The following is a 19,602-nucleotide window of genomic DNA, read 5'->3' as shown; positions in this document are numbered from 1 at the left end:
AAATGTGGTCAAACCAACGGGGGTACCACGGAATGCTATCGACTGAGGTTCAAGATCACTGGGGAATTTTTCGGCTTCGCAGTCACCTGTAGAATTCCCTGAAGAAGGTGTAATAAACACCGAAATGTTGGAAGCAAGAAAAATAATAATCGTTTGATTGCTTTGGTGACTGCGAAGCCGAAAAATTCCCCAGTAAGGTGATATATTCCGAAAACTGCCGGGCAACTGCCGACGTCATTCCTATCCACCTCCACGGTGTACTAAAATTAAGAAGGTGATATATTCCGAAAACTGACAGCTTCTTGACGACGTCATTCCTATCCACCTCGAACAAATTTTCGAAAAAAATGATCTAGTGGTCCGGAAGGTATATGGTACGATAGAAGTGACGTCACATGTTTACAATGAAACTTTATATTTACATCAGTAAAGAGACTGCCTTGTTAATTTTTATGCCGTGTCCACCTCGAACAAATTTGCGAAAAAAAAAGATCTAGTGGTCCGGAAGGTGTATGGTACGATAGGAGTGGCGTCACATGTTTACAATCAAACTTGATATTTACATCAGCAAAGAGACTGCCTTGTTAATTTTTATGCCGTGGTCGCGATGATACTTGGAAGCAGCTTCACAGTCAATTCGGCTGAGAAATTGGCATGCAAATAGCGATTACCAGTCGCGGCAGCCAAAAATTTGGTCGAGGCTGGTAAGATCTAGGTGGGATGATCGGTCTGCCTGTTGAAAGTGATCACTCGGAACACACCATCTCACGAGACTCACCCTCGGAACATCCTTAATTGGCTACCGTCTGGTCAGATAAACCCAGCATATTTTGGACCCCCTAAGGAAGTGATTTTAGTTAATTAATTAATTGCACAGCGTAACCAAGTTAAAGAACATGCCAAAATGTAGAGAAAATCTTCCTCTTCTACAAGGTAAAGATGCCCATACGGTCATGTAGGATCCAAAAATGTCGAAAATAATTTAATTGTGATGCACTGTTTTTCATTATTTTGGATACACCAATATATTTTGGACCCTCAAAGTTTATATTTTGGACACCCGGCATTTTTTATCGTTTGGCGACACTAGTTGTTTGTATAATATACTTGCCCATAGTCTAATTATTCGATTGACAATGCAAAACCGAAGAAATTCTACGCTATTAGTTCAGAAATATGGAAAAAAGTTTTTGTTTACATTTGAACAACAATTTAAGTGTTTTGGAAGCCCTGTATCCCCCCATCACAGTCCCGTTTTTCCCGCCAGCGTTCGTCAGTCGTCCTGGTCCTGTGTTTAGGTGTGGAGAAAGGGTCTTCCGAACCGAATGTCAAGGCGAGTATCATCAAATTCAATCAAATGCCATATCAGTTACTTCAAACGCTTTTAGTACGACTGTTCCAACCCACACTTCAACTAATGCTACGTCAACACCGGAATGCACGCCTGCACGCCTTATGGAAGCCCCTGATCCTTTCGTCACAGTCGAGCCACTCCTGCCAGCAGTCATTCCGGTCCTGTGTACGATTTCGGAAAGGGGGTCTTCCAACCCGTCCTCACAGGCAAGTATGCATCAACACTGAACATCTGCGCTCCAGTAACTTCTGTTGGTTCCAGAAATTTTTCTAACGACAACAGCTCCAATTCTCAACGCTTATTCGACGTATTCACCAATCGTGATCAGACAGTATCATCTTCAGCACTTTTCTCGCCACCGGGATGCACGCCTGCTAGTATCGTGGAAGCCCCTAATCCTCTCATCACAGTCGAGCCACTCCTGCCAGCGTTCAGCAGTCATCCCGGTCCTGTGTATGAGCTTGGTGACGGGGTCTTCCGAACCGCATTTGCAGGCAAGTATGCATGTAATTCGAACAATTCTCTTCCGGTAATGCCTACCGTTTCCAGCAACGTAACTGATTCGTTCGCGTGCTCTGTTCATCATTCCACGGTATCGTCGGCAAGCCCTGTTTGTTCCATTGCCGAAGCAACTCAAAATCGTGCAACATCGAGGTCCGTACATCGTTCTATCTCGGTGTACTATCAAAACGTCAGAGGATTGCGCACCAAACTTGTCCACCTGCGACTCCTGCTAACCAGCTGCGACTATGACGTGCTTGTTTTTACCGAAACGTGGTTGCGTGATGATATTGAAAGTGCTGAAATCTCATCTGACTATACGATTTTTCGTTGCGACCGTAGTCCATCAACTAGTCAATATTCACGCGGTGGTGGCGTATTAATTGCTGTGAAAAATCTCCTCCACTGTGAGGCGATTCCATTGTCCAACAGCGAAGAATTGGAACAGATAGCAGTTTGTGTGAAATCGCAATTTCGTTCGCTCTACATTGTTGCTGTTTATCTCCCTCCAAACACAAATGCCGATTTGTATTCTGCTCATGCAAATTCAGTGCAATCAATCGTGAATCGCACATCGGGCAGGGACATCATTTTGTCCTTAGGTGACTTTAACCTCCCTAATTTGCAATGGGTTTTGGACGACGACATAAATGGTTATATTCCAACGAACATTTCTTCCGAACAAGAACAATGTCTCATTGAATCCTTGTTCTCATCTGGCTTACGACAAGTCAACAATGTAATGAATACGCGCGGTAGACTTCTTGATCTTGTGTTCGTAAGTCTACCAGAGTTTTTGGATTTGACAGAACCTCCTGTACCAATTTTACCTATTGACACTCATCACATGCCGCTTGTTTTACTATTTGACGTGAGCGACGAGAATTCGATCGAGTTTGGAAGCCGTGACGACGATCTCAGATACGATTTTACCACCTGTGACTTCAACCAACTAAAAGAAGCATTTGCAGATACCGATTGGAACTCGCAACTGCAAGGCGCTAATGTAGATGAATCGGTTTCGTTATTTTACGATAAGATTTTCGCAGTATGCAATTCTTCTGTCCCTCTCAAACGAAGGGTCGTCAACTCTATGTTCAACAAACCGTGGTGGACCTCTGAACTGCGTCATTTTTGAAACGTGCTTCGAAAAGCTCGTCACCGTTTTTTTCTCACCAAATCTGAAAACGACAGAATTAATCTACGTGAAGTGGAAATATCCTACAAAACATTACTGCTATCGACTTATGAAGCTTACATAACCAAGGTTCAGGACAATGTTAAGCAAAATCCATCTCGTTTCTGGGATTTCATCAAAAAGCAAAAATCATCTGCTCGCGTTCCTAACAACGTAACTTACCACGATCTTCATGCAAGCTCAAACGTGGAAGCCGCCAATCTTTTCGCTACGTTTTTTGAAAGTGTGTTCAGTAAGGTCTCTCCCGTATGGCGTCGTGACAGCTTTGCTCATATTCCGTCGTATAACATCCGCCTTCCTATGATCCAGTTCTCTCCTGAAGAAGTATTGAAAGCCATCGATGATCTTGACATCAAAAAAGGGCCGGGGACAGACGGTATTCCACCGGTGCTCTTGAAAAAATGCTCTGCGGAACTATCGATTCCTATTGCGTATTTGTTCAATCGATCGCTCAGTGAAAGAACGTTTCCAATGTTTTGGAAGACAGCATCTGTTGTGCCCATCCATAAGTCTGGAAACATGAGTCGCGTTGAAAATTATCGTGGCGTCTCTATTTTGTGCTGTTTAAGCAAAGTTCTTGAAAAGCTAATGCATGGAGTACTGTATACAATCGCCTCACCTATAATCTGCGACAGTCAACATGGCTTCATGAAGCATCGATCGACAACATCCAATCTAATGTGTTATGTTACCAACTTATCACGTGAAATTGAAGGGAGGAGGCAAGTCGACGCGGTGTACATAGATTTTGCCAAAGCCTTCGATACTGTTCCACACGCTTTAGTCACTGAGAAGCTGAACCGCATCTGCTTCCCGAACTGGATTTCTGAATGGATTTGCTCGTATCTCTCTGGACGTACCGCACACGTAGTAGTTAACTCAGCAAGCTCCCGATCATTCAGCATTACGTCTGGCGTGCCCCAAGGCAGCGTTCTTGGACCATTACTGTTTAACATATTCGTAAACGATCTGTGCTATCTCCTTTCCTCGTTCAAGCTGTCGTTCGCCGACGACTTAAAACTTTTCCGAGTCATACGTTCGTTCCACGATTGTGCGGCATTGCAAGAGGATATCAATGTAATGTTAACCTGGTGTAGCAATAACGGTATGCGCGTGAACTGCAAAAAATGCAAGGTTATATCCTTCACCCGTTCAAACTCCCCAATCAACCACCAATATCGCATGAACACCGATATACTGCAGCGAGTAACATCCATATGTGACTTGGGAGTTATCGTTGACGAAAAACTAACGTTCAAGGAACATGTGAAGACAACGAGTGCCAAAGCATTCTCAGTGCTAGGATTTATACGTCGACATGCTGCGGAGTTTACAGATGTATACGCATTGAAAGTGCTATATTGTGCGTTAGTACGTAGCATCTTAGAGTACGCCTCCCCGATATGGTCCCCATATCATGTTACGGATGTACTCTCAATCGAACGTGTCCAAAAGAAATTCGTACGTTTTGCATTGCGACTGCTTCCTTGGAACGATCCAAACAATCTTCCTCCATATGCTGAACGCTGTCAACTGATAGGATTAGAGCCACTTTCTTGCAGACGTGAGAGAAGTCAACGGTTGCTAGTTTTCGACATCATCACAAATGCGATTGATTGTCCCGTGCTTCTTGAGCAAACACCGCTTTACATCCCTCCTCGTAGTTTCCGAAACTCTCCATTACTAGCTGTTCCATATCACCGGACAAATTACGGCTACAACAACCCGCTTGACTCCTGCATTCGGTCGTTTAACGAGATTTGTAACGAATTCGATTTTGATATATCCAAAAACTTGTTCAAAAACCGTATAAGTAGGCCATAGGAAATTTAGATATAGTTAGTTCAGTCTGTACGACTTACAGTCGAAGACGGTGAAATAAAATAAATAAATAAATAAAATGTCTGACGGATTCAATTTCTGTGTGCAACGGTTGCATGAATGAACCGATTATATTGAATTATTTTCAGATAAAATATACACATTTTCTATGTACAAACGGTTGATGCAAGTGCGACATAGTCCTATCTTTCTAAATGACATGCGAATTGAGATGGTCTTTCGATTTAAACTGAGAATTTTTTAGGAAAATGACCCAGGGGTCTAAAATATAAAGGGTTCCAAAATATATTGGTTACCCTAAGTAATTCAAATTTTGCTGTCCTCATTCAAAATTTATATGAAAAATGTCAAGTTTTCGAACGGTAAACATTCTTAACGACCCATTGTTAACATCATAACAGTCCAAACATTACCCAGCAGTGGTTGAGTTATGACCGAATGCACCATTTTAGATATGTTTGAAAGTGAACCATAAGGCTAAGTAGCCCGTGATTCGTTTTGGCATCAATGATGACTTTTCAGCTTGCATTTCAAAGTGATAAAACTCAGTCGTGATAGTTTATATTGACTTGAAAAAGCATAGTGCAAAACCAACTGATTTTCTTTGATTAGAAATCGTGAGATGAATTAGCAACAATCATCAACGACGCGTATAAAATTCAATGACGGCCTACTTCGCCATAAACCATATTCAGTACGGTTTCGTTGTTATCCCGGTTTATGCGGATTGTTTTCGCCCGATTCTTGGAACAAATTGTTTTCGTGTACGCGGCCAAGGAACTGGTACGCGAGGATAATAAATAAATTTATAAAAATGTAAATCTCAAATAACAAAAACACAATAAAATTGGTAAGATTGAAGTAAAATTAGCAGCTGAGTAACAGCTCATTAAGCTAAAATACTGTCTGTACAGCTCATTTCAGTCGGATAAACTATTATTCTTGTAACTAATTACTTGAGGAATATTTATCTGTATCATATTTATTACTTTGTTATATAGTGATGAAAATTCCTCATTTGCGTCTCGAACCTGAAACTCTCGTAATGTTGAATTGTTGAAGTCAGTGGCGCAGGAAGTGCGTAGGACAGGCAGGACATGTATTACGAACAAAAGCACCTAGGTAGCATTGCTAAATCTTTTGATGATTTACAAAACAATTCCTATAAAACTCCCAAAGCACACTCTCTAGAAGTTCTTGGCTAATTCATAATCGCTGTAAGAATTTATGGAATAAGTTCATAGTTAATAAAAAACAAATGCTGTAAAAACTAGTATTTTATTTTTGAAAATATTTAGAGCAGATTGTTAAGATTTACTGAATTTTTTTTTTTACAAAATTTCAGGAGAAATTCCAGCAAAACATTTGAAACAGTTTCTGCGTGATGAAAAGTTTTTCAAGAATCTTCAGTATCTCCTGAAACAGCTGGCATGAAAATTAAAGTAAAAGGGGTCAGTGACAAAACTCTAGTTTTGAGCCTTTATTTACTTTAAAGCCTCGTTGTCAAGTTTTCATTTTTATTTTTTTTTTTTCATTATATACAGGTCTATGCTATGCTTTTCAGTAATTTTTCATTCCATAAAAGTCAAAAAAATAAGCCATTAAGCAAAAGAGTATAGTAAAAGTCAAAACTCGAGTTTTGAGAATATTGATTTTGGTGCCATCCATCTGTTGGATGAAAAAATCTGCTAAAAATGCCATTGTAAAGCTTGGAAACTTTAGATGTATTTTAGTATCCTCAACTCGAAACCGACTAATAAGTCACATATATTACATGGCGTTTGGGCCTCTCAATTATGTTACTTTCCTGTTGAAAAGTCTACTGAATATATCGTTATAATGTCCAAGCAGTAGATTTTTTAATATACTCAATTTAAGACCAACCAAAATGACACTTGCACCCCTTCGCGTTTGGGCCCCTCAAATATAATCACTTTCAATTTTCAGTCTATACTCTTAAAAATAATGAGCTTTACGTGTGATGTAAACATTGCAACACTTAATTATTTGTCGACTTAAACATGAATGTAACTCAATTTTATGTTTCTTCTGATGTATCCTAAATTCTTATTGCTTCATAACCAATTTTTACAGCAACATTTTAAGCTTATTGAACGAATTTGAAATTAGATTTCCTATTCTATGAATATTCAACGCATTTGTCAATTTTATGGGTAAATTTACATGATGTCGATATTGACGACAACGCCATATGCAAACAGTCAAGTCTGTTTTCGATCGTGGTCGGTGAAGTCAACGCGAGTACCGTTCAATTACAAGGAAAAATGAAATGTAGTTAGTTTTTTTAATGTTCGTTCGTCACTACATTGTAGAATAAATGAAGAAGCTCTGTTGTGTGCAAAAATGTTGTACAACAATTTGTTTAAGAAGTGCGCGAAAGTTTGATGCAAAAGTGTTTTTACCATTTGTGTGTTTGATCGAGAGGATTAGGAACAAAGATGTACGAAAAATGCAAAATAGTTCTAATTATGATGCCGTGAATAAATAATGTAAGCTGGTGCATTTGTATCCTTGTTGCCATAGGCTTTTCAATGCTTGAATCCATAATATGATGCCACTCCACGAATAAAAGTGTCTACTGATGCAATTGTGAATTTGTGTGGAATAAGCGCCAGTGAGAGTGCATTATCTTCTAGATGAAAAGGTTCACAGAATCTAGAATTTTGCAGTTTTGAGTGCCCTAATCGAAAAAGAAAAAGAACAGTTTCACCACTAGATGGTGAGTGTTTTGTTTTGCTGAGTTGCATATTAATTTGATTGATTGTAAAAAGTTTTTGACAATATCATCGCCATATTATCAAGTCTGACATCATGATTAATTGATACAAAATAAATACACGTCGTGACGTAAAAGTAAATGTTTATAACTTACTTTCACATCATGGCGTGTATTTATTTTGTAGCAGTTTGTAGCAGTCATGTAATTTTAAAAACTGATGTAAATTCACGTAAAAATGTTCGCTACTTTTATGTGCATCTTAGAAGACTGAAATATACATGAAATATTCTAAGAGTGTAGTATTCCATTGGGTTAAAAATTTTCTTAGCTTCACTGTGCACAAAATATTTGCCAACGTTTGTCCTACCCATAGTTTTGAACGTGGGCACTCCTCTGGTGTCTTTGCTTCTTTGCTCCTTCGGCCATAGAAGATACCGTCGTTGGGGGTGACAATGGGTCAAAAAGGGAAATGTGCGATTTATTTTTTGAATAACTATCGCAATTTAACTCCAATAAACGTCAAATTTGGTGTATATGTACTTTGATGGTACATTAACAACTGTTCAAAAAATTAAAGACAAATATTTATTCACAGCGGCACCACAAGTGAATGAAAAATGACCCAATCTCACCCCATAGAGGGGGTGACATTGGGTCACTGCAATTGAAATAACTTGTTTTTGAGAACATGATTTCAAAACCATTCACAACTGAAAATTTTTGACAAAAAACGATGCAAACAAGGCAAAAATATATCTAAGATGTTTCACAAGTATGATAAACCCACTTAAAAGAAAGATTATACTGAAAATTGAAGAGCTATGAGAAAAATACGTAAACCCAACATTTATCGTCAAGTTTACATAAATTTTCTTGGTTTTACCCTCAAATTGTCTTCAAAGTCTCATCCCCATTGCTATAAAGCCCATTCAGTTTCCCCAAAGGTGTACTGAAACAGTGATTATTTTAAACCTTCGCAAATAGTTAAATTTCGGTGCGACATTCCACGATCAATAAATTTCAGGCAGAAGTTGACGTCATAATCCCAGTATTTCAGCGATTCAACTCATTTGTACTTCCGTGAGATGTTTCTGTAATATGAAAACACTGATAAATAATCAAATTTAGAAAAAAACACCCTTTTGATAAAAATTTACGATGTTGCTGCGCACGAAACACAGTTGCTGGTTTGAGAAGTTGTCAAAATGCGTTGTATGCACGGAATACTGAAGTAGACTTGTTTGATGTTTCAGAGATCCTGTATTTAGAAAAAATAAACACATCTTAATGAAAAAAGAGAACACCCGGCACCGTAAAATGTCAAAAAAGTGGACTTGGAATTTCATTAACTATCGTTCTTGCTTGACCCAATCTCACCCCCATTTTCAATGTTTTAGACATCGTACAGAAAAAAATGATTTTTTATGAGAAAATCAAACAGATTCCGGAAAATACCTGTGATGTATAATGAAAAGACTTTCAACATTCTACTAATACAACGATAGAGGCTAGAGTACATGCGTGATACTTTGTACAGGAGAAATTTAATGTTGTAAATTTTATCTAGTTTCAACATGCAAGTTTATTGATGTAGTATACAAAAACTACTATTTCTAAAAATGTATATTGTTATGAATTATGTGTAATAATATGTTCCCCAACATATGAATTATAAATTTTAGTAATATCAGCGTTATTAGCTGAAATATTTAACAAAACATATTTTTCCGTTTTGACCCAATCTCACCCCCTAGACCCATTGTCACCCCCATCGACGGTACATATTTTTGTGGAAAAAAAACACTTAACTTAATTTAAGGTGATCGAAGCCAAACATCAAATTTTCAAGAGCACAAATCTGGAGAACCGAACATTCGTTTGAGCCACCAGCTAGTGACCAATCGATTAAGTTTTCAGCTTAATCGGATGTTTGGTTCTTCAGAGTCGTGGTCTTGAAAATTTGAGGTTTGGCTTCGATTCATCTTCACCTTAAACTGGTCTAAAATATGCGATTGCGGTAATGAGAATATGCGTGTTTTGCTCTCTCTTACCACGGCTCAAAATAAATGTTCAAAAATCTCACAATAAGGGCCACTTCACTACCGAAAAACCTAAAAATATCTCGGAACACCATTTTTACGGTCATGAGAGTATAATTGATATGGGAGATTAAATTTTCGAACATTTTAAAATTTTGAACCGCCCTTATGCCCTTATGAAGCGATTATAAAACCAATATTGTGCTTATTTAATGCCTGTACATTTCAGGCTCAGAAGTGTTACCGTTCACCCCCGCTAATTTGAACGGTACCTCCTGCAAACCATAGGGGTTTATTTTTAATTCGATAATCTAGTCTCCCTAGAATCGTGTTTTTGGTAACCTCTTTCACTGTATTGTGTTGTTTCTGCATTCCGTTTCACAGCGTTCCATTTCACTTTAATTTACTTGAAATATTTTTATTAGTGTGGCTCTCAACGCTGCTAGACATCCCGTTGGTTGAGTGTAAGAAAGTATTAGTGTTTGCTATTGCTGCCTGGCTTGGTCCGCGCTTTCGACCTGTGCTGTCTGGACCGGCCCACGGGAGAGATGATAGTTAGCTGAGCTTTGTTCGTAGTTGACATCCGTAAACCCACTCTGATATCAAGTGTCACCCTAGGAATTACTGAAAAAAGAGCAAAAAAGTCTAAAAAAAATGTTCACCAATAAAGTATACGTACCGCTGAGCTCAGTTCCATTGTTTCAGCAGGGGAGACTCAATGTTGCGACAAATCGCTCATAAATATTTATGTTTATGGCAAACATGGTCTCAATCCACCACTTTTTTCCGGCGGGAGTCTACTGGCACTACTGTAGGGACAAAAAATAACGTTTGTAGCAGTTTGCCGGAACGGATGCTCGTGATCCGTACGTAGCTACTACAACACACACATGTGGGTACAGGTGGCTAATCCATTACATGACTCTATAATCCGCTGATGCCGCACATATTTATGTGTCGGTTTGCCGGTCGGTGGGACGCTCACTGTGATGCGAGATGAAAAAACTTTTTTGCGACAGACGATGTCGTTTGTTTTTTGTGTATTTTATTGTTTTTTTTTTGTCCGGTTCACATTTACCATAAAAGCTATCATTTGTAGCATAATATGGTCGATTTGTTGGTATCCAATTGGGAAAGGTTTTATTTGATGTATGGTTTGAAGATAGAAAACTTTTGCTCTATACCGTTTTTATTCAATCCTTTTAGCAGTAGGTAGCTTTAATTTAAATTCAATATGCAATGTTCTGTTATAATTGAAAACAGAAAAATTGCTTTATCTGCTTAGAGTCGATTCCCGGTGGTCACTCCAGATTTATGTAGACCATTTTAAGCAAAAATCAAACTAGATAGGTATGGCTTTCATGCGTAGCCAGTTTTATGAAAATCAAAAAAGATTTGGACAGGCAAAACAAAACAGGTGGGCGCTGGAGAGTTAACAAACTATCTTGCCTTGAAGTGAAGATGCATCGAAGCGAAACCTCAAATTTTCAAGAGCACAAATATCAAGAACCAGACAACCGCACATGCTGAAAATTTGATTGATTGGTCCAGCTAGTGATCAATCGATCAAGTTTTCAGCTTGAACGGATATTTTGTTCTCCAGATTTGTGCTCTTTAAATTTTGATTCATCTTCACCTTAAGAACAAGCTTTTGACGAAATCTAATTCCAGGCCGGCCAGGGTTTTTTTGTCTCTGATGAGTAATTTCAATGCACCTGTAAATTTTGAACTACTTAGGCAAATCAAGTGTAATATGTAGAAACACTTTGTTGAAAATAGCTTTAAATAGTTCTACCAAATTGAGATTATAATGTAGCCTGAAACAGAACACCTAGATCTAAGAAATTAATATTATGTTTGAAATCATACTGATAAAGGAATTTGAAAACTAAGATGTTATAAAACTAGTGTGATACAATTGCAAACAACGGTAAAATAACAAATTATACATTATATTTTTTTGCAGATATTATTTCTTCCCCCTTAAGGCTGGTTTGCTACTGACAAGAAAAGGAATCGCCTATCTCGATGCGTGGAAAATTTCTTCCAAGAAATGGTCAAGAAAATCACATTTTTCTGATCGCAGTACGCAGTTGAGAAGAAATGTCACTTTAAAGGGGGCTCTCTGTAGGAAATTCAAGGAATTTCTTTACTTTTCTTGAGCGAAACAGCATACTTAGCTTTACGAAATAAAGATGTATAAAACATATCCAATTCTTTACCCATTACTGAAATATTTTCATAACTGAACACATCTTCCCTCTATTTACAGATCCCTCGAACATTGTGAAAAGTGAAAATATTCCACTCAACACAATGATCGGCATGGAGTACCCTTCGCTGCAACAACTGACAACGTCGATGGCCCCTTCTCTCAACGCGCAACTGCTGAATCCGATTGATCGGCTCTACTCGATGCAAAATTCATACTTCTGTGGTCCGGACAACGGCGCTACCCCACCGGGAAGCAACAACGGATCAGAACATCATCCGCCATCGAACAACAGTTTGCATCATTCCCATCATCCGGGCTCAAGTGCTCTCCATCACCATCAGGGGTCGCCTCCGAACACCGGAACGCCAACTGGACATCATCCACATCCGTCAGCGCCGCCAGTCCTGCTACACCCAGGTCATCCTCTACATCCACTTCAACAGCAGCAGCAGCACCATCACCATCATCATCAACAGCAGCAACCGTAAATCAATCGTTTCGAGTTTTGAGCATGTGATTTCCACATAAAACACACACATGTGAAACATTAAGGGTATGCGATATGTATGATTTCATTGCAGCACGAAGCAAAACGATACACGGCATTTCTTGCAATGAAACGAAATTCATTTATTTTTCAATCAAGAATGAGGATTATATTACCCACTATTTATTTATTGTTTTTGATAGATAATCGCGATTAACTAAAGAAAATGGCCTATATTTCTATAGATTGGAAAAAAAATGCATTACACTTGCAATAACTCGGCTTCTACTATTGAATGGAAAAAATTGCATTAAACTTGAAGTAGCTCGAAAATGGCTTCTACTAGTGAATCATCATGGTTAAGAATAGTTCCAAGATCCTTATTTTATCTTAAAAACCTTTTTTTTAATTAAAAAATAAAACAAAATTTTGAAAATTGATAAAAAATTGTTCTTATAAAAACTTTTTGATTAAAAAAGTCCCCATCATGAAACTTTATCATCTATTTTCTGTCGAAATTTTATGGCAAAAATTTAAAACAAATATGGAAAATTTGGTTTTTATGTAATCGAAAATTTAAAATTTTCAAGATTAAAAACAAAATATTTCTCAGTGCATATTTTTTCCTGATTCACTACAACTTTTCCATAGAACATTTTTCTCTAAAATCAACAGTTTTATAGTTCGACTTTTTCGACTAAATTGCATTCATAAAATCATTGGCCATTTTCAGAAGTTTATCTTGAGTCAAAATGATCGATTTATCTATAAAAACTCCTTATTCTACCATACTGAAAACAGGTGTCAAATTTAATCCATTTTCAATATGGTCGAGATCTGGGACAGATTTGACTTGGAACTCATATGTTTTTATTAAATCGGTCTAGAACAATAGGATCCTAAAGGCCTGTCCCAATTTTAATGCCAAACGCTTAAGTTTAGGTCAAAAACCCATGTTTACTCAATTTTTTAATGTTTTTCTTTTATTTAAGTTCAAAAAACATTTTTTTTGGACTTTGTCACATTCCTTGGCTTAAACTCAAATTTTGGGTGTATTTTGCAGTGTTAAAACTAAAAGCCCTGTGGTGTTTTTGTCGATTAAGCGAACGTCATACATGATCAAAAGTGTCAAGGTTCATTTATGGACCCAATCTTTAAATTTAAGTTTTAATATGATGTAGCCGTTATTTAAGCGGAAAAAAAATGCTAAAATAGTTGCAATAACATGCGCTTTCGTGTCATTAAATAAAAACAAGATTTCATTAAACATTTTAGGACCCAATTATTTAATAAGATGAACTTCTCTTTATCATACTTTCTGTAGGATTTTTAATTTATGTGCGAAACAAGAAGTTCCAGGATCAATAACCCGACTAAAGCAGGAAAATGTGCGGAAAGCAGTGTTGCCACATTTTTTCCAAATCTCATCTGTGATTTCGGCCGAAAAAGCTTTTTTATCTTCCCCATTAAACATTAGACAGTTCAACAGCCGACTAAATTGGTTGAAAAATCGGTCGATTGTTGCACCGACGCTTATTATTATTAACACAGGGATCAACCGAATATCAACCGATTTAATAGGGTGGGCCGACATAATCCTACTAAATAGGTGGATAAATCGGTATTTTAAGTAAAATCCAAGCAAATTGACCAACTAAACATAAGATTTCCTCGGTCACCCGATTTAATCTAGCGATTAGTCAGTTGATCGCTGTGTTAAACTTCCATAAGCGTCGGTGCAACAATCGATCGATTTTTCAAAAAAATTAGTCGGCTGTTGAACTGTCAAATGTTTAATGGGGTTAGGTCAACCTCCAAAAATCTTGGTAAAAATCTGTGTCGTGCAAAAATCTAAAATTTATGTTTTTAGATCGAGAAGAACCTTTCCAAACGTATTATTACACGCTGTGAACTAGACTATCGAAATGCATACATTTTGCCTTATGCAAAGTGGAACGGTTATTGCAATGCGAACGCTTTATGTATTGTTTTAGCAAACTCACATCAAGGCGTCGTTAGGCGCGTGGTGTACGCACGGGCCTAACGATCACAACGTACTTGGTTTGATTCCAGGTTGCCACGAGAAAATTTTATTGTTTTCAAAGTTTGGTTTCATAAGGCAAAGCTATGAACTTCAACCCGATTCATTGTGGCGAATTTTCATAAGTGGTTCCTATGTATTTCGATATCCTATTTAAAGATGCATAATTGCTTCTAAAAGTTCAAATAGTTAAATTTTTGAGAAAATATAAACAGAGTAATGGCATTTCTGCTTTATATCTTCCAAAACTGGGTGCTTAACTCGTGAAATATCCTAAAATCTTAAAAATCTTTTTTATCCCAAAAATCTGTGATCTGTGATTACAGATATCTGTAGGCAAAAACAGAAAAAAATCTGTGTAATTACAGATAAATCTGTGTATGTGGCATCACTGGCGGAAAGCAGGAATCTCCTCGCTTTGATCACCAACGAACTCAAGTTCTCTGCTGTGTTATACTGAGAGAGTATGATAGGGCAAAAGTTCGACCTTAGTGGTATAATCAATATTGAAAAAAAATATATGACAGCTTAAGAGTAATAAATACCACAAAGTGGACCTTGAACATATTGGCTACAATGTCGCTAAGCAAATTTGTTTCAAAATATTTTTCTTCCATTTTTAGTTATTACAGTTTTAAAAATTATATCAAGTGTAATGCAAAAGTTCGCTGACTGAAACACAAAATCTCGATACCTTATTGCCAGGAATACCGCTTACTCGTCGTATAATAATGTTTGCCTAAAAATACAAACTAAATTTTGGTCCAAAAATTGCCCAAAACGGAATTGATTGAGGGGATTAGAAGCAGTAGAATTATAATTTTTGGTCGAAATTTCGTTGCACGGAACAATAATGGTTTTTTTTCACTTTTTATGTTAGAGCGTTTCTGGACTGTCATAAGGATGCTTTGAGATGTATTACCTTATGATGGCGTTACGTCCTTCAAGGCATGACTTGCGCCACAATGTTACGCCAATAAACTTGGTCCATGGCTGTTTGCCTCCAGTTTCTTGATTGCCCCACACTTCCAAAATTCTGCTTTACTTGGTCAAACTACCTTGTTCGTTGCGCCCCAATTCGTCTTGTAACAGCCGAATTCGACTATCGTCGTGGATCGTTCAATGTCCACGCCGTCAGCGAAACATGTTTTTCTTTGGGTTAATTCACAAATTTCATAACGCTAAATATGGCCATTTTTGAGACTCACGCGCCCCACACTGGGGCAGAACCGAAAAAAAAACGCGGAAACAACCTGTAGTTCTTCGGAATGAAGAGATAGACGTTTGATGTCTTCTGCGAAAATGATCCTTCCAATGAGGCCGACGTTTTGAGATAAAGTGATATTTTTTACTGTTATTCGCATAAATGACTCAAATATTATTTCGGTCAAATGGCAGTTTAGGTGTTTGGTTTCTTCGGCAAAGTTTATCGTTATTTTATGCTAAAAATAATTGCTGAAGACGTCGAATTTCCAAGGCCTACTATTTTTGAAATAAAGGCATTTTTTTAAAATATGTGCTCAAAACCGTAATTTTTAAGTTTTCCTTGTAGTTTTTCAATTAAAATACCATATATCAGCTATGATTATCTCATTAATTAACATAAAGAAGGTCTGGTGAAAATTTGATGGTAAAAATAATATTTTGTTTTATTTCTTTTAGTAAAATATTCAAAAAACAGGGATATTGCGTATAGGCCATTCTTGCGATCGGGCAAGTTCGGGCAGGTGTTTTTATCGCCATCCACTTACGAAAGGTCAGAGCATTCATGTCTATTTTTTCAAGGATATGATATTTAATATATTTTTTTCTATGCGATTCGGAAGTATACTAAGTTTATTAAAGGTTAAAAATTATTTTATATGACAATGTAAAAGTTTTCCAATAAAAACAAAAGTTCAACATAATAATGAGCATTCTTGCGGTTCACTGATAGCTAAATGACTATTTTTACCGTCAAATTTTCACCAGACCTGCTTTATGTTAATTAATGAGATAATCATAACTGATTTATGATATTTTAATTGAAAAATTACAAGCAAAACTAAAAAAAAATCGGTTTTGAGCACATTTTTTGAAAAAATGCCTTTATTTTAAAAATAGTAGGCCTTGGAAATTTGACGTCTTCAGAAATTATTTTCAGCGTGAAATAACGATCAACTTTGCCGAAGAAACCATACACCTAAACTGCCATTTGACCGAAATGGTATTTGAGTCATTTATGCGAATAACACTAAAAAATATGACTTCAACTCAAAACATCGGCCTCATTGAAAGGATCATTTTCGCAGAAGACATCAAACGTCTATCTCTTCATTCCGAAGAACTAAAGGTTGTTTCCGCGTTTTTTCGATTCTGCCCCAGTGTGCACCCCCTCGTAACGCTTTTTGTATGAATATTCTATGAATTGTGTATGAGCTGTAACATGTCGAGAACACCCACCCACCCCCTCAGCGTTATGAAATTTGTGAGCAGACCCTTTTATTTTGTTTATTTTAAAGGCACTCTGTGCTCGTGGCCACTACTGTGCCGGAATCAGTTCATCTGTATCTACTTTACCGATACAGATCTATTTTTAACTAATCTATATTTACATCTTTCACTCTCTTCTACTCTTTTACTCACACACCGAGCAGGTAGGAAAGTGCTCTGCTGTTAATCCAATCGATTTCCATTACGCATAGTCCATTGCTCTTGCGGTGGTTCATATTTGCCGTGTTCTTGAGTCGTTTTGCGGCTAGCTGCCTTCGAAGAGGGTCAGTTTGTCAGTCACCATCTGATACTGACGAAGGATGTATGTGCTCCCCCAAAGCACGGTCCTCCGTGCGGTGTCTTCTGGTGGCTGGACGGGTTTTTTGTGGAGGGGCTGCTGGATCAATGTGTTTCACTAATTGTAAAACACATCAAACGATGGTGTAAAACCAGTCGCTATCGGCAATCCAAATTCAAATGTAAAACACGTTAATTTACAAATTATCGAAAACTTGCTTGATTTTCTAATACGGGCACCCGGTTTCTCCAAAAATAACATGTCATGCCAGAACGGCAAATGTGAGTCCTTGTCATGATATTCCTATCAACTAGTTCTACTAGTGATGGATATCGCCATTTTAAAATACGTTCAAATCATGTGTAAAAGACTTTGCTATTGAACCAAAGTCAATCCTTCACAGAATCACAAGTTTTACACGTCATTTCACCTTGCAATTCGACACGACAGATCCACGTTGAAAAGAATTAGGATCGAACGTGTGGATGATTTTCAGTGTGGGAATTGAACTCATGACCTTCCGCTTATGAAGCGAAAGCGTAACCTCATTTGTGTGAGTTGGCACCTCTCCCTCATCCGCCGTACCGATGAAGCAATTCCTACTGCTGCCTTGATCTTCCGCCTCTGTGCCATTCAAGTGTTCATCGTAGTGCTGCTTCCATCTTTCAAACACCTCACGTTCGTCCGTCAAGATACTTTCATCCTTATTCTGGTACATTTCAACTCGCGGCACAAAGCCTTCGCGGGATGCATTTAGTTTCTTGTAGAAACACACTCAAAAATAGCCATTTGTTATGGGAACTATGCACTTCAACAGAAAAGTAAACGCCTATCTCGATGCGTGGGAATTTTCTTGCAAGAAAGGCACGTTTTTACTTTTCTTGAGTGGAACAGCATACCTATTAACCGTGTTTTGGACAATTTTTATGATACAAATTTAGTGAGTATTTTTCTACAAATATTAGTTTGAACTATGCCCGTCATAAAAGAATCGATATTTTGTGTTGCAGTCAGCAAACATTTGGCCCACATCAGTTTGATACTCTTGTCCCACCGGTTTTAAAACTGTTATAATTAAAAATAGCAATATTTTGATTTTTGACACATGTTTGTTCAGCATAATTGTAGCCAATATGTTAAAAATTCTCTGTGCGGTATTTTTTTTCAACTGTTATCGTTTTTTCTGGAAATAATTCCACAAAGGTCGATCTGTTGTCCCATCTTACTCTTTGGGAGAATATAAAACAATCCAATCTTTTACGAATAATTTTATTTTTTTCTGTTAAATGGAAAAATCACCTAAACATACCATTGTAATGCTTTGAAACTGTAAAATATTTTAGTGTACCTAGCTAGAAATCGACCGAAATATCACTTACACCCCTTTACGTTGGAGCCCTTTATTGTAATATTTTCAAAAATAGCAGTATTTTTGCGAAACTATGGAAATCATAAAACAACAATTTCGGCTCATTGGATTCCGTGGAATTTCGAACAGTGTTTGACGGAATCTTTCGAGCATACCGCATACCCTTAAAACACATACCCCAACTCCTGGAAGTAGGCTATCGCTGTCTATGGTCCTGGCTGTAAAAAAGAGCAACAAAATGTTAATCGATTTATTGTTACATATTATGAACAGAGAGCGGCAATTATGCTAATCAATATACTTCGACCGAGGCGGAAAAGGCGGACGACAGGAGCGGAAACGGATACTGTTCAAATTTCCCGATATCCAATTGCCTGCGTTTTATGCCAACGACGATATCGATACGCGAGAAGGGGATATTTATTTCCTAATTGATTTGAATTCGAGCGACGACAGGCCACGCCGAGATTGATTGGCGATTGAGATTGATGAGCGGTTGATTTACAGTCGATGTGGGTGAATAATCTAATGAATCTGTCTAATCGTTTTGAAGAATACACATTATACGTTATGTAATATGACAGGGGCATGTGGGAACGATAGTTTTGGGGCAAACAATGGTGAAGTTTATGGTTGTGCATTGATGATAAGGCTAGGTATATTCAACCAGTGCAGTGTACATACGTAAACCATTGATTAGGATAATTATTACCGAAATGTTACTAGAAGTATGCTTGAAATGGTGTAACCCAACATTATTGTCGAAATCGAAAATAACTTGTGAATTGTGGAAATAAATTTTATAGAAACCAATGTTTTGTGTATTTATTGCTATAGAACCAACCTAATTGCTTTATATTATTGTGTCTTTCGTTTTATAGCCACTGGATACTAGCCAGTCTCTTGTTATTACAGGTATTTTCCGTTTTTATCAACACGATCGGCAATTTTCATTTGACAAAAACGGAACCGTCACAAAAACGGAATAATTTTCTTAGAGAAAATATTTTACAAATTTGATAAGAAAATTGCAGTTTGTCAGGATA

General features: G+C 37.4%; 1 protein-coding gene across 1 annotated transcript in view; it reads left to right on the top strand.

Moving 5' to 3' along the window:
- LOC5570351 (LIM homeobox transcription factor 1-alpha) overlaps positions 1–19,369 on the top strand; it is a 139,086-nt gene extending 119,717 nt beyond the window's left edge. Inside the window, exons 7-8 of the mRNA XM_021843765.1 lie at positions 11,947–12,373; positions 18,830–19,369. Of these exons, the coding sequence (XP_021699457.1) occupies positions 11,947–12,373; positions 18,830–18,848 (446 nt within the window). The 3' untranslated portion in view covers positions 18,849–19,369. The remainder of the gene's footprint in view (positions 1–11,946; positions 12,374–18,829) is intronic.
- Positions 19,370–19,602: the final 233 nt, after the last annotated feature.

Source organism: Aedes aegypti, chromosome 2, assembly GCF_002204515.2.
Source record: "Aedes aegypti strain LVP_AGWG chromosome 2, AaegL5.0 Primary Assembly, whole genome shotgun sequence".
Lineage (NCBI taxonomy): Eukaryota > Metazoa > Arthropoda > Insecta > Diptera > Culicidae > Aedes > Aedes aegypti.
Note: the sequence above shows the minus strand (reverse complement) of the source record. Positions and strands in the feature narration are given on the sequence as shown.